This window comes from Lycium ferocissimum, chromosome 1 (genome assembly GCF_029784015.1).
Source record: "Lycium ferocissimum isolate CSIRO_LF1 chromosome 1, AGI_CSIRO_Lferr_CH_V1, whole genome shotgun sequence".
NCBI lineage: Eukaryota > Viridiplantae > Streptophyta > Magnoliopsida > Solanales > Solanaceae > Lycium > Lycium ferocissimum.
In genome coordinates, this window is record NC_081342.1 from 8,063,683 (window position 1) to 8,090,120 (window position 26,438).

General features: G+C 35.4%; 2 protein-coding genes across 2 annotated transcripts; one reads left to right on the plus strand and one right to left on the minus strand.

Annotated features, from left to right (window-relative positions):
- Window positions 1-9,201: 9,201 nt before the first annotated feature.
- On the plus strand, window positions 9,202-18,449 carry LOC132061646 (uncharacterized). Its single transcript, XM_059454420.1, has 9 exons — window positions 9,202-9,412; window positions 10,305-10,378; window positions 10,653-10,692; window positions 10,903-11,035; window positions 14,807-14,918; window positions 15,065-15,154; window positions 16,145-16,445; window positions 16,591-17,225; window positions 17,621-18,449. Exons 1-9 carry the CDS (start codon window positions 9,202-9,204, stop codon window positions 18,296-18,298), a joined length of 2,274 nt encoding a protein of 757 aa, XP_059310403.1. The 3' UTR covers window positions 18,299-18,449.
- Window positions 18,450-21,485: 3,036 nt separating this feature from the next.
- Window positions 21,486-25,699, minus strand: LOC132045296 (LRR receptor-like serine/threonine-protein kinase RGI1). The gene is made up of 2 exons (XM_059435881.1): window positions 22,495-25,699; window positions 21,486-22,235 (listed from the first exon to the last, which is right to left on the minus strand). The coding sequence occupies exons 1-2, from the start codon at window positions 25,373-25,375 to the stop codon at window positions 21,718-21,720; spliced, it is 3,399 nt and encodes a 1,132-aa protein (XP_059291864.1). The 5' UTR covers window positions 25,376-25,699; the 3' UTR covers window positions 21,486-21,717.
- Between the last annotated feature and the right edge of the window lie 739 nt (window positions 25,700-26,438).

The following is a 26,438-nucleotide window of genomic DNA, read 5'->3' on the forward strand; positions in this document are numbered from 1 at the left end:
TTAAAAAAAGGCTGGAGATTTGCTTTTACTTATGAGTTGGGAATAAATCGAGACGTGTGTCACGTCCTTAGTCTTCAACTAAGCGCACGTGCGACACTTGACAACTCGCTCACGTTCTTGCACAACTTGCTCACGATCTTGCTATGCCCAGTCAGCCTCGATCACTACACTCAAGATCGCTAAGGGAATAGTAATTGAGAAAGACAAGAGAAATTTGCTAGAAGGAAGCTTTTTATTATAAAAGAGTTGATTGATTTTTGCTTGATGATTTACAAATGAATGACCCTCCTATTTATACTACTCATCTAGGGACTACTATGCAAATAATAATTATTATATAAGTCCCTACATATTTGCAAATAAATCCCTATTCTAGAAATCTCTACACCACTAGATTATTCTAAGGACTTTTCATGCAATTCCATGTAAGGTTAAGCGTCTTCCATGTAAAATCTTATTTCTCTAGAACCTTCTCACATAAGCTAGCCTCCTTTCCATGTAAGCATCCACATAAGCTTCCTACATGGCAAAAATAGTTCCACATGGCGCCTAGGTGGCATGATGATGTGGCCATCTTTCCGCTGGTTCTTCTTCTATGTATTCTGCAACTTTTGGGTCGATTTGTTGTATCTGTGATATATAGGTATGAAACTCTGCCTGTTTGTAGGTAGTTGCTGCATTGTAGAACAATGATAGGATGGCTTCGGTTGGGAAATATTTCTGCAAGTTCTTCTCCATATGGTAGATGCATATTCCATGCTGGGTATCTGGATATATTTCTTTGATTGCAGTTGCAATTGATGCGTGGCGATCATAAAGAATTGATAGGTCTTTACGCGTGCCAAATACTTTTTTCACGTGTCTGAAGAATTACCTGTAGGATTCATTATTCTCAGAGTCTGCAATTCCAAATGCGAGAGGAAATATTCTGTTGTTGCCATCCTTTGCTACTGCTATCATAAGGACACTGCGGTATTTTGATTTCAAGAAGGTTGCATCCACCATCATTACTGGTCTGCAGTGTTTCCAACCCTCAATTGATGCTCCATAAGCGAAAAAAACATACTTAAACTTATTGTCAGGGGTCCAGAAACATGGCTCATGTGGAATTCCAAGGTTCTGTCTAATAGGGCTGTCTTGTTCGTCATCCAAGCCAACTTCAGACATGTCTTCTTCATAAGTAATGCAAAGTTGTTTGTCAATTTCCTCTATCGTTTGCCCTTATGTTATTAGGACAAAGTCATTATGATGTTCTTGTAATGGGTTGTGCTCCGCATCAGTTGAATTGAACTCTAATATGAAACGGGAATTTCTAAGGTACAAGCAAGTGTGAAGATCAATGTCGTTTGTTACACGCATCCCTTTGGATGTTTTCTCACTAGTGTCAAACCATATGTTGGCCTCTTTTTGCTGAGTATCTCGTGTATGCCCCGCAAATATCTGTTGAGTGAATTGCTGAAAATTTACACCATCGTTGACAAGTATTATCTTGGTTTCATGATTGACATAATTGTAGGCGGCGTCCCATTTGCCGTTGAAGGCCATGTAGATGCATCTTGGTGCCATATTTTGTTAAACTTCCTGCATAAAGAGAGATTCATTTGAGAAAAAATCAAAATGCAATGTATTTAAGTTGTTCTTTTTGAAAATTTTAGTTCTGCCCTTCCCAACAGACTTTGTATGTAAAGTCATGAAGTATGCCTCAAACGGCATACTCTACCATTTTGTAAACAGAAGTTCTGCCCCTACCGACATTCTTCAAAAATGGAGTAACTGTTTCTGCTAAAAAGAAAAACGATAAATGAAAAAACTGACTCTTCTTCCAAATAATTCCAATAGGTGCAACATTTGTTTCCAAGAAACTGAAAAACCTCCTCTATCTTCATCCAATTTAAATCAAATCCCTGCAACAATTATTCCAATTTAAAATGGACTAATTTATACTTCTATTTAAACCGACATAACTTTTGGAAGAAGAAAAAAAGCACTTTACTTCTGAAAACCAGATATATTCACATACAAAATGTACCAAAATCAACATATTGTACATGGTAATGGTGGCCACGGGCAAGCACATGAACATGCCCGTCTTCATAACCAAATCCATCCTAATATTGCAAATTTGCAAATTACTCAAGAAATTGCTGATATCAAAATAGACATAGATTTTCTGAGGGCTCTTTACGGTGCTCTAAGTAGAGAAAATGATGATTTACAAAGAGAATTACGATTTGTAAGGCAGAGGCTATTCCAGCACACAGGTCATATTGACGATGGGGCAATTTGGAATGGGTACAAATGAAATTAGAACTAATGATGGTAGTTTGGTACTTATGAAGTTAGGATTTTATGTTTTGTGGACATATATATTTAAATGTATGTTAATGAAGTTTAAGTTTCTTTAGTTTTGTAGAATTTTACTTGATTGCCTTCTAACTAGAACTATTGCCTTCTTCGGCATACTTGTTCAGAACTTTGCCTGTAACGGCATACTCTACTCTTTTGTAAATTGAACTTTTACCTCCTACGGCATAACTACTTTTTATTTTGCTTATGATAATGCAGTAATTGTTTTTGGTTAAAAAAAAAAATAAAAAAAAATGAAAAATCTCTTCTATCTTCATCTAATTTAAATCAAATCCCTGCAACAGTTATTCTAATTTAAAATGGACTAATTTATACTTCTATATAAACCAGAACTTTTGCCTTCTCCGGCATACTTGTTCTGAAGTTTGTTCAGAACTTTACTTGTAACGGCATACTCTACTCTTTTGTAAATTGAACTTTTGCCTCCTCCGACATACGTACTTTTTGTTTTGCTTATGACAATGCAGTAACTGTTTTTGGTTAAAAAAAAAAAAAAAAAAAAAACTGAAAAACCTGCTCTATCTTCATCTGATTTAAATAAAATCCCGCAATGATTATTCCAATTTAAAATGGACTAATTTATACTTCTATATAAACGGAGTAACTTTTGCCTTCTCAAGCATACTTTTCCGAAGTTTGTTCAGAACTTTGCCGGTAACGGCATACTCTACTCTTTTATAAATTGAACTTTCGTCTCCTCCGGCATAAGTACTTTTTGTTTTGCTTATGATAATGAACTTTTCCTCTAACGGCATAATGTACTCCTAAATAAATTGAACTTTTGCCTCATCCGGCATACTTGTCCAAAAGTTGTACACAGTTTGCCTTAATTCAAGTTTAAATCGATAAGCATTGCCTGATTTAAATTGAATTTACTATAATTACAATTTCAAGTTAATGAGCATTGTATAGTATAAACTAATTAAAATCAGAACAAAGCAATAAATTCAATCGATTCTATTTTTGCTGAGTAATTCTATCATGCGCAATGTTCAATTTGATTTGTATATCAGCTGTTTCCTAATAATCAGGTCGTAGAAGATGATTTTTTTTTCCAAATATTAACAAATCTAAACTCAATAAAATCGTTAAATTGAGTTAAATTAAGATTTATACCTTTCACTGATGTTGTGGCAGCAAAATCAATGGAGAAATCTGGCTTGAAACAACGATTTGAATAATGTGAAAAATTGGGAACGAAGGTTGGGTTAACGATATGAAAGAAGGATTTGAACAATGGTAGGCTTCTCGGCTTTTATATGTAATAGTTAGGAGTAGTAAGGTCTTTTTACTATATTGCTTTTGCCTGAAAGGGCAATACTTAAAGACCACCATTTTGAGGGGCAAAATCTAAAGACCAACCCAAAAGAGGGGCATTCGCGCCAATTGCCCATATATATATATATATATATATACACACACACATACTAGTGGAATTTGGCCCATGCTAAATCCGGGTTAAAAACTAAGATTAAAAGTTAAATTTGTAGTTACTTTTAATTTTTTTCCTGCTTCCTTGTGACATTAAGTTATTGAAAGATTAGTTTGATTTTTTCTGCAAACTCTAGCACGAGCCCAAAATCAAGATTAAAAGTTACAATTGTAATTATTTTTTATTTGTTCCCCACTTTTTATGACATTAAATTATTGAAAGATTAGTTCGATATTTTCTACAAACTCTTAAAAACTAAAAGCTTCCCGTATATTTAAATTACATAAAAATATTTGAAAATTGAACAAAAATTCTTTTTTGTCCTTACTTTAGACATTTTTTTTTTTTACCTTCAAACAAATACATGACATAAAGTCTCTTAACTTTTAACAACATATATCCAGTACGAACTATGACATTTTCTTTCAAAAAAAAAAAAATAGTTTGGTTCTAGAGACATCAATTAGATATGCTATATTTATTCTTTTGTTGAGATTTTAATGAGGTTACTTATAAATAAAAATAACTTTCAAATAAATAAAAATAAAATTTTATAGTTTACAATTGTTTGTAGATGTTAATTCAATTAAATTATACGAAGTATATTGAAAAGACAAAGAAAATTAATTACTTTTTTTTTTGGTGAACAATTACTCTTCTTGATATAATTAGACTTTCCTTTTACTTTCTAAAAATTTACGTGATGAGAAAATGACATGTTTTCCGTTTGCTAGTTTAAATGGTACATTATTTCTAAAATGTATATTTTAATTATTTTCTCAAATACAAATGAAGATCAATGCTTCATGATTCATTTAATCTTGTTTCCCTATGCTAACAAACACTGCCTAACATATTTTTTACCGTATAAAAAATGATACTTGATAAATCCAAGTGCTTTTTGTTTTGATGATTGTCAAACTGATTCAGAACCAGGTCTCTGTGATTTGCTCTCTGTGTACCATGCATCATCGCGAGAGACAATTGTAGTCGTGAGCTACTCACGCGCACACAAGTACGAGCGGTGAGTGGCCATGCGTTAGGTCAAACTATTAAATGAGTGGTCTCTATCCATCCCACATGCTTCCCACTGTATATACAACTTGTTGCAACATATTGTGTATCACTTGGAAAACCTAAAAATCACCCAAAAGGTGCAGCCATCGCAAGACTCTCCAAGTGATCAACAAAGCCAATCACAAACTGAAGGACCTGATTCCAACACTGAAGATGCTTTAGTCTCCTAGTTTGTTTTAAGCTTTACTTCATGTGCTTTTACTTGTAAACCTACTCTTCTCTTATAAGAAGCTGTTGTAGGTATTTCAAATTCTTAGTAGTTGTTAGGCAGTTTACCTTTCATCTATTAAGTGGTACCCTTGGCTAGTTTAGTCTAAGGTGTATCAGTTGGGTTTGGCTAGAGGTAGTCAACCTGGTTTCCTTGGCTAGAGTTAGTCAAGTGGAGGTGTTTGCCATCGGTGTATTGCAAAGGTTGAGGGACTATGGGAGTTAGTTCCAAGGTTGCTACTATTGTAAGGGTTGAGGGATTATGGGAGTTAGTTCCTAGCTTACAATAGGTTGTAATCTGAAGTTGCTCGGTTAGTGAAGTGAAATCATACTAGGGTAGGTCGTGATTTTTAATCCCCTGAGCAAGGAGTTTTCCACGCTAAAATCTCGCCTTCTGTACTTATTGCATTGCAAAAGGGAACTGGTAAACAACCAGATCCCTGCATGTTGTGTTTTGGTGGACGCATAGCCTGCAACAATACTCAAAAACATAAAAAGTTTACTCTGTTTTGTCACAAGAGGTTTGACATTACTACTGCTGGAAAACTAAAAAATGTTTCATTAACTACATATTTTTCAAAGATGTCTCAACATTTAAACTACTTCATCAAGTTCATATTATAATTTCTTTTTATGTAACTTTTAAGTGTAAATATATATTAAGACATATATTTATGAATTCATACCAAAAATTGAACTGACTAACCACGTAGTACGTCTTGCATTATTTTTTTTTAGATGAATGCAGTATAAACTACAACTTAAATTGTTTGTTATGCATTGAAAATATAATTAGGTATGCGTGCATCATATTTAAAAAATAAAATATTAAAATAATATTCAAAAAAGAAAGTTAATTTTGTTAAGCATAACCGATATGGGTAATCAACATACAAACCAACAAAACATGCCGATGAAAAGATTCAAATTTCAATATTGTTAACAAATGATTAGATTAAAAAAAAAAATAGGTAACAATATCTAATCCAAATTAAGATCAATTTTATCGATTAAATTTTCAAAGTTTCACACTGAACAATTAAAGAGCTGTTAATTAGAGAAATTTCAACTTTTTTGTGCAATACATGTTTTAATTAAGGTAACTGCAAATGTGGTGTATTCTCTCATTCAAATTATGCATAGTGACGTCTTTTTTTTTTTTTTTTTTACATTATCACAATTCACAATTTCTTAAGCGTTTTAGGAGGACCTTAAAATTTTCTAAATTTACAAAAATTGGGTGTGCCACCTTAAATAATAAAGAAATAAAGTAGAAGTAAAAATAAGCCATATGAAGAAGTTATAGTACATGTCATCACCTTCAAAAAGTTAGCCTAAGAGATTTTCTATAATCAAAAAAGGCTTAAAAGTGCCTTAATATTTCTAAAACACCCCATTGTAGAGGAAACAATAAAAGACAAATATAGGAGTAAATTTGAAAGAGAAAACCTTTAGTTGGAACCTTAGTTGTAATGTAACCATGGACTCTAACTAAGTACTACAAAAAAGTTAGATTGACCCTTATTATATATCCTAGTTTCATGAGGCCCGTGCTGATACTAGTTTCAAGAGGCCCGTGCCAAACTCAAAATATAAAAGTAAATATTTTAATGAAGGATATAATTAGTGTTACAATATTTTACTGTACCTAAATAAATAAATTTCCAATATATAAAAGCAAAACTTGCATTTCACTCCTTTAACATCTTTAACTTTCATTGAAATTATTTTAACATCTTTAACTTTCATTTTGATAAAATTATTTACTTCAAATCAGATACGGAGCAAGAAAGTTTATGAGTTTGAATCAAAGCGCTACCGAATCCGACCAAACTCGCAGCCTACACTCTAACTCAACCCTACTTTAAACTCATTTTGTGTTTACCTTGAACTCATTTAAAAAATTTATAATGTATATTATTTCGCTCATATTAGACAAACTCATGTTTTCATCTTCTAGAATCATCTAACACAACAAATTCTTTCAAGAAATCCAAATTTATACTGCAATATTATAACCTTAGTTTCGAGTTTTCACACGAATAAACCTAATGATCTTACAAAATATAAATAAATAATAATTAACTTGCATTACTAAAGTAAAAGATTTTAAAACTATGCCTAAACATGATTTTAGGACATATATTTATAAACACATATGAGCTCACTAAAGAAACAAAATATTGAAGGTTTAATAAAAGATATAGCAAGACCTAATAAATGCTCTAGTAGTAAAAGAAATTTTGGCTCCAAATTGCCTAAATTTTACCAGAACTTATAAGAACAAATAACATATTTCCACCGTCCCAAAATATTTGTCATGTTTTATTTTTTAAAGACAATTTAACTAATCTTCAGAGCTATATTGGATTAGATTAATTCAAATATTTTAAAATTTAAAATTTAGATATTAAAAATTGATATGAATAATGCTGTAAATTGCAATACTTTTATCAATACAGTGATTTTTTAAAATAAATATTATTTAAAATTATGTGATTTGGTCCTCGAGAAGTGTAAAAAAAAATATAATTTAATAAGGAGTAAAAAAGAAATTCACAAAAAGTTAATATATATATATATATATATATATATATATATATATATATCAATATAAACCAATTACAAAGGCCAAGTATGCAAAACTAAGAATTTGCAGAAGTGAAAATTGCAAAGGGACAAAGCAACACGAAACGAACAATGGGACTTTATATAGTACTAATGTGGGTCCCTATGGGCTGGCTGTGACCTGTGAGGACACGAAAAATTAGGATCCTTGCTAGAACAATCTTGATCAATCACTAATTCGTATTGTTTATTCTTAGTGTAAATCAATTTTCTATTTCTAATTTTATAGGTATAATTTCTTGAAACTAAACTATTTGAAATCTCAAATATTGGAAGCATAATTTATTTCAAATTGTGCATATTCGGAAACCTCACGATGATGGTGTCATTAGAAAAATTAGAAAATCGAATTGTGGGCAAGACTAAGATTTGTAAGATGAATTCAAAACTTTTGTATTTCAACTTCTTTCATGTTATATGATGTTGTGTTAGTATAATTTCTTAATTTGTTAACACTATTTAAGATGATCAGAACTTAAAGCGAAGATTCTTACAATTATTTCTTTCGGTTCTTTTTTATTCTTTGATATCGGCCGCGCATCGCGTGAGTACGTATACTAATATATAGAAAAGTAATAGTAAAATAAAGTAATATTTCTTTTTTATTAAACGTTTACATTCTGAGGGATCAATTTATATATCACTGTCAGGACCCCACATCAAATTGAACCGTCTGGCCCTTGGAAAATTTCTCCGCTAAACATAATACAGTTCCAAGACATCTATTTATTTTGGGAAAACGTTAAATTATATCGCTAAATTATATGATTTAGAGTAAACATACTTTCCGTTAAAAAAATTACTCTTATTTATATGATTCAGATATATCTTTTTTAGTCGACGGAAGTGAAAAAACCAACTCATTTTCAATCTTTAGCTTATGGGACTTGTATTTATCTACTTATAAATATTATGTTTTAAATATTTATATTAGAATATAAAACTAGTCATTCCTATGACATTAATTCTTTTTCGTCATTCAAATATAACTATTCCATTATGTTAATTACTATGACGCAATTGAATAATCAAATCAAAAAAAATAAAATCAAACCAAACTTATTTTGGATCGGATTGAATTGTACTTTTTTAAAATTCAGAACCAAAAAATTGAAATCGAATCGTACCGAAAAATCGAATGTACACTCTACTTGAAAGCAATGAACATGTGGTAAAAATCAGAGTCGAAAAAGAAAAAGGGAAAAAAAAAACAACCAATATCAAAGTTGAACCGCCTGGCCCTTCCCCTAGGCTATGTGCAATATTTTAGTAAGTAATAATAAGGGAAAAGACTATTCAAATTTCAGACCCATGTGTCATTGAACCGTATGGACCTTGGAACATTCTTCCTACATACTACTCCCTATAAATATATGAATATATGAATATGAATCTCCGATTTAAAAAAAAAAAAAAAACTCCAAGTCTTAGCGTGATCCTTTTAGTTGGTTAAGTTTGTGATCAGAAGAATAATAAGTAGTATAATTAAGATGTTGGAGCAACATGAAGAAGAAGAAGTTGGGGTGACTGAAATGGAGTTGGATACTAATGTCCATCACTTGATCAGCTCACCTGGTTCAATTTCTTGGCAATTTCAGCACGTAATGGATCCTGGTATGTTCTATTTTGATTTACCTTCTCTACCTGCTACTCCAATGGAGGAGCTAACCCTATGGACTCATCATCATCATCAAGCATCAGGTTGGTAACTCTCTTTTTACCCTTCAATTTGATCCATATATATATATATAGTCACGGATTGTTTGTTTTCACCAGCAAAAATGGCTTCGACATATTGGGCTTGTTTTGGTGTGTGTGTGTGTGTGTGGGGGGGGGGGGGGGGGGGGGAGAGTTAGGAATTCTAACGAGGGGATTTAAAGGAAAAAAAAGATCTTTACACAAATAGCGGATTCAGGGTGTGTTCGGTATGGAGGAAAATGTGTTCTTGCAAAATAAGTGAATTTCTACTTATTTTCTCACGTTCATTTGGGTAGCGGAAAATAAGTGAATTTCTTACGTATTTTCTCATGTTCGTTTGGTAGGTAGAAAATATTTTCAGAAAAATACCGCCCAGCCCCACAACTCCACCCCATCCCACACCAACTCCCGCATCCCCAATTTGTTTTTTTAAAGTTTTTTTTTTTTTCCTGGGGATGGGTAACTAACAATGTTAGTACCAAAGCAAAACAGTTACAGCTCAAAGAAAAATCCCCGGAACTGGAGTCTTCCAAGTTGAGGGGGGAAAGAAAGAAAAAGCCTACTACAGCTCTTCATCTACATCTTTAGTCTTCACAGAACATACAATACTAAAATGGACAAAAATTAAGATCCTGCAACTTCCTAGCCAGCCTTGGGTATCTACTTCTTCTGAGTATCACATCCTGGATAATCATCTTCACCAGCACTTCTAAGTTTCTCTGTTTCCCTTAAATACACAAGCATTACTTTCCTGCCCCACATAGTATATTGCTCCAGCCAGAGTGATTCTGTATATAGTGACATCAACATTCTTGTCCTTGTAGTGTTCAGTTGCATATTGCCTTTCTCCAGGCCACTCCATCACTTGTCTAGTCACTCCTTGCCATTGTAACAGTTTGCTCTTCCAGCAGAAATAGTGCATTTGAAGAGTACATGATCCACACTCTCTTCTTCTGCACTACACATGGGGTACTAATGCCAACATAAACAACCATTTGGGATAGGCTATGATGCTAGGTTTTTGCAAACAAGTTTTCTCCATACGACCTTAGGGAAGGTGCCTTGTAGTCTCGGGTACATTCATTTGATTGAGAACTGGTTCCAGGATAGACACTCCTGCATAGAGGCCCCTGCCTCCTCAATGTACTTCCCAGCTTTCAAAACTTTCTGAACCATCCAAGAAGCCTGCTGAATATTAACCTCGCTGAGCTGTCTGCCTTGTATGTAGTATGCATAAATCCAGTGTATCCACAGTCGATCCTTGTTCTTGCAGATGCTCCAAGGTAACTTAAATATAGCTGCCTTGTTCCACACTGTAATATTAAGCAAGTTGAAACCACCTGTCTTTGGAGGACACGATTTTTCCCATGCAATGAGTGCTTTCTTGGCTACTATACCCCCTGAAGTGGCAACGCCCAGCATGGGGCTCGAATTAATTCAATCCTTCTTCATTTTCTGTGTTTGATTAGAGAATTTTGATTGAAATTCCGTAGGTATGATCAAAGGGGCCGTTCAAGCTCTTGATGCGCAGCTTCAAGAGGATGGTGTTGCCGGAGGAACTTTGTCCATGAGTGATTGGCGATATGAGCTTCCATCGGACTCCCGTCAAAGAATGGCCAGCAAGATGTGAGTGTTTTACATTTATGTTTCCTAGTTTATGAACATCAGCAATTAATCCCACACTCCAAATAAAACTTCAATGATTTTAGTATTTTACTTGTACGTTAAATCTGCCTTACGTATTGGATTGACATTTTGAGTATCAACGTACATAATCCGTAAGGCATTTAAAATGTGTTTTGATTCAAACATTTTGCCTTGAGTTTACAATGGCTTTTATTTTCCTCATGAAAAGTTTGGTTTCTACTGCAATACTTAACAGTAGGTGGAGTTAGGAAATCAGATATCCAATTCACTTGACTTTCATTTTTTTTTTTTTTCTTTTGATCAAGTAAATGTGCTTCATTCATTAACATGGCCAAAAATCTGGCGGTATACATGGGGTATACCAAAAGGTAAAGAATCTACAAAAAGACATGGTTCTCTACAAACTCCACCCATTCTTCTATACAACAAGGAATTTTAGGGGTGCACCAACAGAAAATTAATGGACCAGAGGCTAAACCTCAACTAAGCAAAGCTCGACTCTACCCCCTCAAAAGCTCTCCAGTTCCTCTCTCTCCAAACAACCCACATCAATGCGAGAGGAACCCCACGCTCCAAGCTCTACGTCTTCTCCTCTTTCTCCCACTCCTCCAACAGAACATCAATTCTTTCATAGTATTTGGCATTACCTAAGAAATTCCAGACCACCTAAACTCATCCCACCATAATCTCATGGTAAAATCATAGTGTAGGTGAAGATGATCCACATCCTCGCCCGCCTCATCGCAGATGTAACACAAGCCAACGCCGACAACCTTCCGCTTTCTATGATTTTCCGCCGTCAAAATCACCCCTCTAGCAGCTAGCCAAGGAAAAAAAAAAAAAAACCATACCTTCCTCTTCACCTTAGGTATATGACTTTTATGTGGCTTCCTTGAGAACATCAATTTTAGTCATTGATAACTGTGATAAATTATGGAAGAGAAATATTATTAAATTTTGTATCCACATTATTACACTGAACCCTATTTAGAGACAGTACATGCCAATCCTTTTCCATGTAGGATCTATATACAAATCCTATTCCTATTCTAACACTCCTCCTCAAGCTGGTGCATACAAGTCATATGTATCGAGTTTGTTACAGATGTAATTAATACGAGGACTAGTGAGAGACTTGATGAAAATATCTGCAAGCTGATCACTCGACTTCATAAATTTTGTGACAATATCTTCAGAGAGTATCTTTTCTCTGACAAAGTGATAGTCAATCTCATTGTGCTTAGTCCTTTCATGAAATACCGGTTTTGATGCCATATGAAGGGCCACTTTGTTATCACACACAAGTTCCATCTGACTGATTTCTCCAAATTTTAGTTCTTTGAGCAACTATTTGATCCAAACTAACTCACAAGTTGCAATAGCCATTGCTCGATATTCTGATTCTGCACTAGATCGAGCAACCACACTCTGTTTCTTACTCTTCCAGGGCACCAAATTACCTCCTACTAAAACACAATATCCGGATGTAGAATGTCTATCAGAAGGTGATCATGCGCAATCAGCGTCTGTATATCCAACAATCTGTTCATGGCCTCGATCCTCGAAGAGTCTCCTTTGTCTGGAGCTGACTTTATATATCTCAGAATGCGGACAACTGCATCCTAATGACTATCACAGGGAGAATCCATAAACTGATTTACGACACTCATTGGAAAAGAAATGTCAGGTCTAGTCACTGTATGATAGTTCAACTTACCAACCAACCGTCTGTATCTTCCAGGATCACTGAGTGGCTCCCCCTGTCTTGGCAGGATTTTAGGATTCGGATCCATAGGAGTGTCAATGGGTCTACATCCCCATTCTTGTCTCCTTAAATGTCTAAGGCATACTTGCGTTGCGAAATAACAGTACCCGATCTTGATTGAGCAACCTTAATTCCTAGAAAATATTTCAGTCTGCCGAGATCTTTGGTCTGGAAATGCTGAAAGAGATGTTGCTTTAAATTAATGATACCATCTAACCCACTGATGTGGAACTCTTAACACCCCACCTCACGCCCAGGACTGGAGATCTGGTGCATGGGTCATTTTTAATTTGGGGGCCCAACATTGGAAATATGAACTGGGCGGGCCTGGCTCTGATAGCATGTGAGAAATTATCGGAGAAAAATATTATTGAATCGGGTAATTACATTATTACACTGAGCTCTATTTATAGACACTACATTCCAATCTTTTTCCATATAGGATACTATATACAAATCCTACCCCTATTCCTATTCTAGCAATAACATTACAAGAGCTGTGCGGTTTTCTTATTGTCCAGGTCTTCCCAAGGTCCTCTAGTCTTGTCTCAGATTTTCTCTCGTCTCCCTCGCTACTGTTCTTGTCAGAATGTGTCGATCCCTTATTTTTAAGTTTTATCCATCTAAGACAATGAGGTGTTAGTACAGACACTGACTCACCGGAGCAATTCAGAGCCTAACTTGGTACTCACATCAGTAGGGATCTCGAAAGATAAATGAATCAAAATAAATTAATAAAATAATTATAACAAATAGAATATGAATGATCTCATAGTGACTTCGTATTATATGTTGAAATTCTGTAGGATGTAGGGGCAGAGACTACACCTACAGCCTCCTATAGGTATCTCGAGCTGTTGTCCATGTTAATGAGGGCGGTTAACCATTGTCTACCATATGCACTAGCTCTGAGTCGGGCTCTATGATAATGTCATGGCATATTATGTTTTAGTCATGGTAGACTGGTAGTAGTTTACTTTGGTGGTATGCTTTACTAGGGTCTTCTAGCCTTCCCAAAGATTTATATGCTAGTAAAAACCGAGAGAATTTCTAATAATGTATTTTTTTTCACTGCTATTATTTTTAGTATTTTTACTTTTATTTTTATTTGGTATAATGTTGGCCTTAGATGAGTTCAAAAGGAGCAACGTGGTTTGCGCGGATTCATACAGCCGACCCTCAACTTGTTTGGGATTGAGGCATAGTTCTTGTTGTAATGCTAACGGCATAATTGAAATATAACATGAAAAGGCATGGGATTGTAAGTATCTGAAGAGCGTTATCATTTGTTCAATAAACAATTTAAAAGTAAATTCTCATCTTTAAGAAGTTCCTTCATTCAGAATGACTATTTAACTGTTCATACATCAAAGTATGAACTGTTTAGCTAAATAAATTTTTATGGTTTATTGTTATTATTACTGTTAATCTCTGACTAACCAGTCCTGGTTTGAAAATTATGTTCTTGAAATAGCTGTTCTCCTGGTGAATTAGGTACAAGGTGTAGCTTGAGGTTTTAATGAGTTCTTTGCTTTTCAAATTGATTGTTTTTCCAATTAAAAGCGAAATAAACAAGTACAAGATCGCCCCTAGGGGTTAGTTCAATTGGCAAAGGTTTAGGGATAGGTCACAGGTTAGAGCCCCACGCAAGGTGAACTAACTCTAGTATTTAAGTGGAAAAGGGTAGAGGGGCGGACCCATCATCCCCGAGTTTTGAAGGCTGTGGTTGGCCCAAAGTGTTGGCTATAGACGAATTTCTCGGTCATTAAAAAAAATAAAAAAATAAAAAAAGGTAAAAGATCTGGATTCTGATTTTTTCTCTCTATAATAACAGAATACCTTCTTCAAAGAGATAATGGAAACATCTGATCCTTTCTGCTGCTAGTTATTAAATCTTTGGCCAACATTGGTGACTATACGAACATTTTGTTTTCTAAGATTGGAATTAACAACCTAAATCATAATCTGCTTTTCTCTTATGTTAGCATTGTAACTTTAGGGAGACATCTCCCGATATCTGGACAAGAGGGACAGTTGGAACTTAGGAAAATTGCTATGAGGTTTGAGGAAAGGATATTTACTACTGCTAAAAGTCAGGTATGAAGTTACATCATATTCCTGTCAATAAGGGGTATGCGCTTGCCTGCTGTCCTTGGTCAACCTTACTATATCTGCCATTGTCAATACGAATTGATCCTCCTGATATGTTAATGTCATTTTTCTGGTTACGTATCTTTTTCCAGTCAGATTATCTGCGAAAGATATCTTTGAAGATGCTAACTGTGGAGACAAAATCCCAAACTCCTGTCTGCGATGAATCAGCGGTAGGCCAGGTAGTACTATATAATTCTTTATAATCAATGAATCAATTTTCTTTAACTCGCTTGATTGGACTGTTCATTTTATATATCAATGTAACTGGTGTTAATACCATAATTCCAAAAAACTTACTCTGTAGCTACATTACTTGCAGAGCAATCCTCTACTTCTTGGTATGCTATTTTTGACAGGAGATCTTCTCATCATAAATAAAATTATATACCTAATTAAAAAAAAAAAAAAAAAAAAGTGACAAAAAAAGTAATGAGCGAACAGTTTGAACAGTTCATATGTATAAATCCTTGCAAATATATTATATCATTGGTGGGTGATGGGTTTCTTGGTCTCTTTATATGGTCTTGGGCAATACTCACATTATGAGCTAGTTTGTGGGCAATACTCCCCTCATGAGCCCAAGGTCCATTTCTTTATCAGCAAAACACTGCTGAATAATTTGATGGTTAGTTTTTCTTTTGTGGTTTTGCCCCAGTATATTTAGTCTTTTTATTTTTGGTTTACTTCACAGTCAAATACCTGAAAAATAGAAGATTTGTCAGGCTTCTCAAGATATGTTTCGCGAGATGATGTATGAGATATGATTACTTAGTTATACTTTTTCAGCTAGATTGAGATGCTCTATTTTTTTTTTTTTATTTTTTTTTTTTATGTCTTAATGATTTTCTACAGGGCAAACTCATACCAGGAGAATCTGGTATCTACGTGAACAAATTACCCACTGTTCCCACTTAGTAAATCGTTTTAGAATTCCCTGTTTGGTTTGAATATCTCTTTTATCAAGTATTAATTCTATGTTCCATCTCATATGCAAAATTAAATACCCAAATATCATGTTACAAAATATTTCCCAAGTTGAGGAGTTGATATTCCAGTATGCAGTTCCAATTTAGGATGCACTAGACCAATTTACATATGGCTATCAAATTCATTAAAATCGAATTATTGTTTACTGGAAGAGTGATTATTAAGACTACACAAAATTGCAGTGTATGCAGTTAGATGATGAATCCCTACAGGAAGAGCCTACACCTCATAATCTACAAAGTGAAGAAGAGTGTGCACTGCTTGATCCATTTCCACAACGATCTGTCACAGAACATGGAAACCTGAAAAGGAAAGGGGATACTGGTCCTTCAGGTCAGGACCATGCCATCTTTGAATTAGGCAATAAACAGAAAATGGGTAAGAGATTGAAAAAGACGTGGGGAATTGGTGGATCAATTAGTTTAGAGGACCTCAAGCAGCATTTTGGCAAGAAGCGTGAAGAGGCTGCAGAAAGCCTTGACGGTAAGCATCCTGGAACTTCAGTATAAGCCTTTTTCTGTTTTTTGATATCTTCTAGTTTTTGTTAGGAACTCTCTGAAGATACAAGATTCCGCTTCAAAGGGGCCGTAGTATGTGGTCATCTTACTATGGAATCTTGTTTTTACAGTGAGTATCTCCACATTTAAGCGAATTTGTAGAGAAAACGGAATCTCCCGGTGGCCATCTAAAAAAATAAAGAGAGACAGGCTTTTACTCTCCAATCTAAGCAGCAATGGAACTGTCCCAGTAGCTGGTGGCGCACAAATAGCAATCTCCACAACTCCAACTGCATTTGCATCTACAGAAGTTCTAGTCAAATCCAACCAGCAGAAATCACGGAGTTCTGATCTGTCATTAAATAATGAAATTGGTACATCATTAAATGATGATGTGCTAAGAAACAACGAAGGCACTGACGGAGAAAACATTATGATTCCAGAGGGGGATTCAGCCCCTCAAGAAGTCTTGTACAAACCACAGGAATTTGAGTCTACCCATGATAGTCTCAACCCTGCATATTCATTGCCTGATGCTCCCACGATACTGTCTCCGTTGCCACAAGAAAGAATGCAAGATAAGAATTCATCTGGCCAACTGGGAGAAGAGATTGCAAGACAAATAGAGATGACTGATGGGACTAGTCATTTGGAGAAACAATATTTGGGAAGGGAAATACTCAGTTGTAATACTGAAAAGGAGGTCATTGTCGCTGTGGAAGAGTCATCATCATACGATTTCAGAAATGATTCAGAGCCAATTCAGGTAAGCTTAAGGAGTAAGCGTAGATGGTAATGTTTCATATTGACTTAGTTTCGTTTTATCTTAGTTTACTATTTCGTGCAATTACCATAAACAATGGAAAGGGAAAAAAACATGCCCATGCCTGCGCGAAGAACAGATCAATCCAAGAAATTGTCTTTCTATCTTCACATCGTGATCCTTCTCAAGTATAATCAATGCCGATCAACTAGTCTTAATTACTGGTACCAACACGATCGTCCATCTTAGACTGTCTCAATTCATAGCTTATCCATGGCTGCTAGCAAGTTGTGTTGGAGGTTTGCACTTTAGGTTTAGGTAAATTGGACAGTAAGCTGTGTTTTGCTCAACTATAGAAATGGAGATTATTTATTCGTTCATCTCTTTAATATTATCAGGATCATCTCGCTGATTTCACTTTTCTCCAGGAAGTTGATAAAAATCAATTGATCTCCATGGATGACTTCGAGTCTAATCGTGTGAAGGCTCAATCTACGGTTGAATCAAAATCTGAACCTTGCATACAAACTTATGCAAGGAGGATGAAGTTGATTTTTGAAAAATTGATTACGCTGCCTCTGGAGGATCTCACTAGCCCAAATCATGAAGCTTCCATGAAAGAAGCTTTGACCATACTTGCTGGCAACCTCTCATTGTTTACAAATGAACAAGCCAAACAACTATTGGAATTTAAGTTTGACTTTCCAACCATCACATATAGCTGGAGAGATTGTTCTCAGAGCAGAACCGATTGTCAAAATTTCTTGGCTGAATTTGAGAAAACTAAGTCGTTGTTGGAGACTGCAACTAAAGAGGAGGAGGATCTTAAGGATAGATATACACAAATAGAGAACAAGGAGAAGGAAATGATGGCACAATTGGAGGCAATTCAAAAGGAGAAAAATGAGATAACTGAACTGAGTCGTCAAAAAATTAACCAGACCAAGCACTTGGTTGCTTTGGCTGAAGATCAAGCAGGTAGAACCAAGGAGAAAGAGTTGCAGATGACTATTGCCAGTGCTAAATTAGACAAATTAAAGAACCAATGGGTTTCACTCCAATCTTCCTTTAGTTAGGTTCTGTTCTTCCTTTTGGTTTCCCAGGTTTTCTTAATATTGAGTTGTACTTGCCTTTTTCTCTGTGTGATATAGTGCATTTGTATGTTTGTTCACTAATTCTGATTGTGAGCCCTTAAAAAAGAGTTATTGTATGTCCTCTTCTCTCTTTCGTGTTCCTTCTTTTTAAAATTTTAGGACGTGATCAATAAGAATACAAAAATGTGTTTGCTATAACTACTGAAATTTGAAGTTGTATAATCAATGTCTTTTTATGCAATGGTTATGGAGATATACTGTGGAAGAAAATGCTCTATGAATAAGAGTCATCTATGATAAGTATGGACAGGAGGGAAGTGGTGCACGAGAGGTGTGGTGACCCCTTCCCCTTATGAAGTGGGAGTTTGGAGGTCTATAAGGTTTTTCTGGGATTTCTTTGTGACAAACGCTAGTATCAAGAACCATCTACTCTTTGTATCAAGAACCATCTTTGCTAGTAGCAAGAACCATCTACTCTTTGTATCTTACAAATATTGGAGTGCCTGTAATATGTTATAAACCATTAGTCTCCATCTCCATAAAAGGTATAAAGGTGAAAACTGAGGACTGTGACCCGTTTCATTTTGAATTTATAGCCCTTTATATAAATTTATTTTAGTTTTATGCTTTTTTACAAGAAGTCTTTATTTTAACACATAAGAAATATTTGCTGACTTGTGAAGGACTATGTTCACTCATTTCTTCCAAACGGAAGCACGTACACCCTTTGGACCAACATGTAAAGGGAAGAGAATAAGTCAAAAATGTCACAAATGGAAAGGACACTACATTTTGGTGGTGCAATGGCTAAGGCCCTTAGCTAGGGCAAGATTCCTTTGGTATCTTTGTCAAGCAATAATGTTATTAGTGTATAAGAATGATAACGCAATCTGTAAGCAGTTTTGTCTTCCATGCAGCTCTCCTATGTACAACAACAATCAATCCTAGCCTTTATGTCATGGAACCTGCCATATGTACAACCATACAACTACTAAGTACGTACCAACCTAGGAGTTACAAAATTATTCCATGAAAATATGACTCGCTCGACCAGTTCAAGTGATCCGCCCATTTTGGCTCATTTTATTTTAGTCCTCCAATAAATTTGGCTGATATATAGCCCAAATTGACCCATTGAAACTTTGTCAAATGTTTTCAAAAACATATTTTTTTCATTTGATATGTTATATATAGTCATAATAAAGAGAAAAAAAATAGTTTCATTAGGTACTTAGAAGTTTATAAAGGAAGTTAAAACTTAGTAAGAATTGGGCGGGGTTGGTTATGACCCCCTTTTTAGCCCGTCCATTTCAACTCAAGTAACTTTTGGGAGGATCATTAACCCATCCATTTATTAACTCAGTTCATTTTGGCCGGTCCAAATCCAGCCCAATTCGCCCATTTGACACCCCTACTACAACCTAACAAGTGTTTGAATTGAGGCTTCTTAAAAGAAGGAACAAGTTGTGGTCGGTTATATAAAATTTTTACTGTCCATATCGATTCATTTGACCTCATTCTTGTCCAATTTTCTGTGGAGGTCCTATAAGTTATCTATATTTTAACTGGCATATAAATTTCGAACAGAACTAAAAATACACCTAAAAACAGTGGACCTGAAGTGAACATACTAAGATGATTAAAATTTAATCCCGAGTAATTCGCATAGAAAATATAGTTATTTTTTCTTTCATTGTGCCCTAGGTCTGCATGTATTCTAAGAGATTGTATATAAATCTTTCGATATAATTTTCTTTAATGTGATCTTAGATCTATCTTTATCTTCTTGTACCACCTTCATCTGATGTGATTTTACACATAGACTGAAAAATCTGAAAGTTGACGTAGGATACGATCAAATCATCTCAAGTAACCAGAGATGTAACGTTTTCTTCAAATTGTAGAAGAACTATTTGTCACTAAAACCTTTTGCCATTTCCCAATACCAACAACAATGTTTCAAGTGCTTTTTAGGAATAGGGGCTCCGAACACAAGCAGGGTCTCTGCATGCAAACTGAGAAATCTCTCTACTTTGATATTGTGTCATTACCATGTCATAAGAATAAAGTGAGGAGCTAATGAATGGACAAGCTACATTGTTTAGGAACACATGCATAGCAATTTGGTAAAGACCCTACTCAGTACTTGATTCCTACATTACTAACTATATATGTCAAATCAGTCACATGGCTCTTTCAACTTGGAAAACTCATTCACAGTACTTACTACTTGAGGCATTATTAGCTCGTGTTACTTTTACCAGTACTGAGAAGTTTCCATGATTGATTGCTATAGGTTTCAGTAGTCAAATTTGACCACATAATTGTCCAAATCAGGTAGGGGAATCATTTTCATAAGAATAAAGTCCCATATTATTTGAGATAATTGAATTTGGAGGATAATTTTCCCCACGTACACAAAATTTATTGCAACAAAAAATGAAACCATGACAATTATTCAATATGTTTTACTATTTGTTATCGCTTGAAAATCATTAAATTAAGGTGTGTTATAGCTTGAAAATCATTAAATTAGGCCGTGTTTTGAACTTTCCAAGACGAAAGTCATTTTACATGAAAAAATGTTTCAGGGGAAATATTTTTCAAAGAGATTTTTTTTTTCAAAAAGAGAATGAATAATAATATTAGCAAATAACAAATAAGATAGTGTTTCGATGAAACTTTTGGGTATTAAATCTTGACAATGATGTCGAAATGTTGGTTGGAACAAGTGATATGAATGTAAAAGTTTAAGTTTGATGAAAAATGACTTCGGGCATATCAAATGTGCTCTTAAAAAAAGGCTAGTTGGGAATGCTTTGCTCCTCACTATCTGTCCCTGATCTTCTTTCCCACAACAAATCCACAAAGTTGATAAAGTTTGTGAATGGTGCTTTAGGAGTTGATTACATTAGTCAATTGTTCCAGAAAAAAAGGAATTTGGGAGGAGTAAAAGAAAAAGAAAGTAGTCTTATAGTATCATTGTCACTTTTGAACAACTATCAAGAACAAAAGATGAACAATCACTACTGAACCATGCACTTTGTTTTATTATACTAATTTTCCAATCCAACTTTATTCATGTAATTAAGTAGAAGTGGTCCAATAAGTTTCTATGTAGGTTCCAAGTATTTGTTTGAAAGCTAGCAAATGAACCTTAAAACCTGGAGGAATAAAGTTGACTTTAGTGGCTACATGAAACCTTAAAAGTGCTCAAAAGCCAAACTTGCATATCTTGGCTTCTTTTGCTACAACTCGTCACACATATCTACCTTCTTCTCTTTACAAAATTCCAAAACAAGAACAAACAAACAAAGGATTATTAGACTGAAAGAAATTAAAACTAATGGTAATTAACTAATATGACAAACTTCAATGCAAATGTAGTTTTGTTGAATCACTTAAACTCCACTTTTGGCGTTTGATGATGATGAATAAAGCAATGAGGAAGCAGAGAAGCTTGTGTTATTGCTCTTTGGATACAAACTTCTTACTTTCTGTCCTGATGAAGATGTTGCTAAAACACCGTTTGAGTTCTTGTTTTCCAGTGTATCAGTAGTTGCTGGAGAGCCCTTGAGTAAAACATCAACCTTTGCATATTCTTCCCTTTCATGTTTGATTTCCTTTAGCATTGCTGCTACATCTTTCATTGTAGGCCTTTCATCAGGAGTGGAGTTTACACACAATAAGGCTATTCCTAATGCTTGTAACATTTCCTCGATCTCTGATTCCGGTCTCGAGTGTAGACTTGGATCGAGGACCTCGATTCCTCCCCTTTTCTGTCTTACCCAGTCGACTAGATGCACCCCGTCAGGAATTGTTGGATCAACTGGCTGCTTCCCTGTCAAGACTTCAAACATAACCACTCCGTAGCTGTAGACGTCGCTCTTCTCAGTGATCTTCATACTATAGCCATATTCTTTAAAGAAAGTGAACAAAATTAGTATACTTAGATCAATGATCATCAAGAACTACAGTCAGACCTCTCTATAAAAACCATCCTCTATAACAACATTTTACTATAACAAGTATGAAACAAACGACGCTGTTATAGAGAGGTTTAACTGTACTATTATGCGAAAAGTATATTCGGAGCAAGCATTGAACTCGAAATAATATGCTAGGAGTAAAGAAAATGATGACTTGAACTGTAATGACGAAATAAAAAAAGTCTTTACCTGGAGCAATGTAGCCATAAGACCCAGCAACTGTATTGGAGGACCGACCAAAATCACCATCATCAACAAGTTTTGCAAGGCCAAAGTCTGCAATATAAGGCTCAAACTCAAGACCAATGAGAATGTTGTTGGCCTTGATGTCTCTATGAACAATTGGAGGGACACAGTCATGGTGCAAATACGCTAGCCCCTGTGCTGCCCCAAGCAATATTTGGTATCTCAATTCCCATTCCAAAGGGTTCCCATTCCTCTCATGCAGAAGACTTCCTAAGCTCCCATTTGGCATGTAATCATACATGAGCAATCTTGTGCTTCTGTTCCAACAACACCCCAAGAATCGAACGATGTTCTTGTGTCGTATTGAACCAAGCGTCTTAACTTCCGTGGAGAAGGAATCACGGACCCCACACTTCTCATCATTGCCTCCATTAGTTGTAGCCATGGTTATTGGCCAAAGCTTCTTCACTGCGATGACATCACCATTATTCATATCAGCACGATAGACCATTCCCGAGCACCCTTTTCCAATGACATTAGTATCCACAAGGCATCTGAGTATTTCATCCACTGAAAAATTGAGCTTCTGGAAAGGAGTAAACTGCCAAGACCAAGAATCTCCCATCTCAGAGTCATCGTCCCTTCTCATTGTCCTTCGTGCTCGAATGATAGCAATAGTTCCCATGATCACCATTGCTATTGTCATGGTGACTAACAATGCAATGGCTAATTTGAGCTTCTTTGACCTTCCCTCATCATTTCCATTTTTACCTACTCCTACTCCATTGATATTGCTGAGAAAACACGAAGGCCTTCCATACGAACATAGACCTTCATTGCCATCTAGGTCTGATACTGGTAACTGACGAAAGAGCTTATTGTCCGGAAGAAAACCAGTGAAGTTGTTGTATGAGACATTTAGCGAGACTAGATTATCAAGCCTAGATAGTGGATTCAAGTTCCCTTCAAGCTTGTTGTGCGAGAGGTCAAGTATTGATAGTTTGCTTAGTGAAGAAATTTCAGTAGGAATCGGACCTGTCAGTCCGTTGAAACTAAGGTTGAGAGCAATTTCAAGGGACTCAATTTTTCCTAACTGCATCGGTATGCTGCCCGAGAGCTCATTGCTACTAAGATCAAGCAATTGGAGACTCGAACAGAGGCCGATAGATGGAGGTATCGATCCTGAGAACGAGTTCTTGCTCAGAATCAGCTTGTTCAAAGACACGAAACGACCAAAACTAGCCGGAATAGGCCCATCAAATCGGTTATTTGAAACGTCCAAGACTTGAATCCCTGATAGAGAAGACAGAGTATTAGGCAGGGGACCTTCAAGTGTATTGTTACTGAGGTCTACCATTTGCAGCTCAGTGCAACTACTTATCTCATCAGGAACCGGTCCAGAAAGGCGATTTCCGGACAAATCAAGAAAGTTTAAGCTCTTAAGACCCCCAATTTCTTTAGGAATTCCACCAGCAATCCGGTTGTTCCCAAGTCTCAGCCTCACTAATGAGCTACAATTTCCAATTTCTTGAGGTATCGAGCCCGAAATATCGTTCGAAATCAAGAGTAGCTTAGTGAGATTTTTCAATTGGAACAGTCCTGGTGGAATGCTACCAGTGAGTGAGTTATGTGACAAGTCCAATGCTTGAAGGTTACTACAACTAGCCAAAGTTAAAGGCACACTTCCTTCAAGTTGATTATCCCAAGCAAAGAAAACAATAAGACTGGTTAAATTCCCTAACTCAGAAGGAATCAACCCTGAAATCTGATTTGTGTCAAGCTGCAATTGCACAAGACTTGTAGCATGTGAAAGAACAGAAGGGATTGAACCAGAAACATTGTTGTTGCTAAGCATAAGTTCTTGTAACTCAACAAGATTACCAAAAGATAATGGTATACTCCCAGACAAATAGTTCAATGACAAGTCAATCATAGTCAACTTAGTACAATTCCCTATCTCTTCTGGAATAACACCAACTAGATTGTTCTGCCAAAGAAACAATTTTTCTAACTTGTAAAGGTTCCCAAGCTCAGATGGGATTGAACCAGAAAGACTATTTTCATACAAATACAGGTTTACAAGCTCAGTACAGTTACCTAAATCAGGAGGTATTTCACCAGATAACATTGAAGTGTAAATAGACAAAGTCTCGAGTTTCTTTAACTTACCCAATGAAACAGGTAAAGTACCAGATATTCTTGTATCTGCTAAACCTAAAACTGTCAAATTCCCACAGTCCCCTAACTCATAAGGGATTTTACCAGTAACATCTTTGTTCCCACCTGCCCTTAGCACTTCAAGATTTGATAACAATCCTAGTTCACTTGGTAAAGTTCCACTAAGCCTGTTATCAAAAAGGAGAAGATTTTTCAGGCTTTTACAGTTACCAAGTTCGACTGGAATTTTTCCAGTGAGTTGATTTGAGTTCAAGATCAAATCTTGAAGGTTTACAAGTGTTCCAATGCTTGAAGGAATGGACCCCACAAGACCATTTGAGCTTAAATCAATAGTCACAAGTGAAGAACAGTCACCAATGTTAAATGGTATAATACCAGTGATGTTAGCATCAGAAATGACAAGTTTTTTAAGGTACTTATATGAAGAAAGATTTGTAGGCAAAGGAAGCTCAAGTTGAACAGACTGAATATTTATTTCAGTAATAAAACCTTGAGAGTTGCATTTTATGAAAGACCATTTGCATGGGGTGTTATCAAGAATGTTCCAATTAGTGAACGGTGCACAAGAAGTAGTAGTGAAAAGGGTGGCCAAGAAAAGAAGAAAAAAATGTTTGTTTTGGTTGGAAAAAATGGAAGAAAAAGAAGAGTTGGGATTTGAAGAAGAAGAAGAAGATTGTCTTCTCGAGCTTGGCATAGAGATAGACATGTTGCCTCAAATTCCAAAAATTTCTTCTTGGGTTTGTAATTGCATATCAAAACTATAACTAAAAATCTCTTTCTTTATTGGGTTTTGCTCTGTTTCTTTTCTTTCTTCCTCTATCTTTGTGAGAAGTGTATTTTCTTGGTTTCTACTCAAAACTCTCAAGTTTAAGTTTAAAAACTTGAAGAGTTGTGGTTTTTTTCTATTGGTGGTGTTGCAGAACAAGACCATTAAAATAATATTAAGGGAAAAGAGAGGATTAAAATAAGTGGAAAATGGTTAACAAATGAACCAAGCAAGGAATACATTGAGATTGGCACCTTATTTCTGCACCTTCACCATCTTCCCCTAGGATCCCTACAACTCCCACCACCACCCTTAATCAAATGTACTTTTTTTTTTTTTTTTTTGAATAGTCAGTTTTTGTTTCACTAGTAATTATAGTGAGAATGCTGTTTTTGGTATGGTAAAAGGACATGTCATTTACCTATATTGAATTATTCACAGAGGTAATAGGTGTGGTCTGGAGAATATGTTAAACCTAGTCTAAATTCCATATTTGCTTATCATCAAGATTGTACTTTGGTTAGTAAAATATTTCCTTTATATATATATGTATGTGTGTGCATACATAAATTTATATGGTAGTGGCGGATACAGTTTAAACATTGTAAGCTCCAAGTTAAAATTATGTCTCAAATATGTATGTATAATACTTAATAAGCCCCCTTTGCAAAGTCAAGAAAACTCTCGTGAAGACCCGCAGCGATACTGACATGCAAATCGACTTATACATTGAGGCAATGGCATTCTAATGCTTTACTTATTCCAAATTATGTTTACTTAATACTATTATTTTTCAACCGGTGTTAGGGCTAAATGTATTGTATGTTTTATAAAAGGCATAATATATAAACAGACCCTTGAACTTGGCCTCAGCTGGCAAGTATGCCCTACAACTTTGGATGTGCACAAGTAGGCACCTCAACTTGTATAAAATTGAACATGTAAACACAAATGCTGACGTGGCAGTGACGTGTCACATAAATTTTGAAGGGCCACGTTTGCC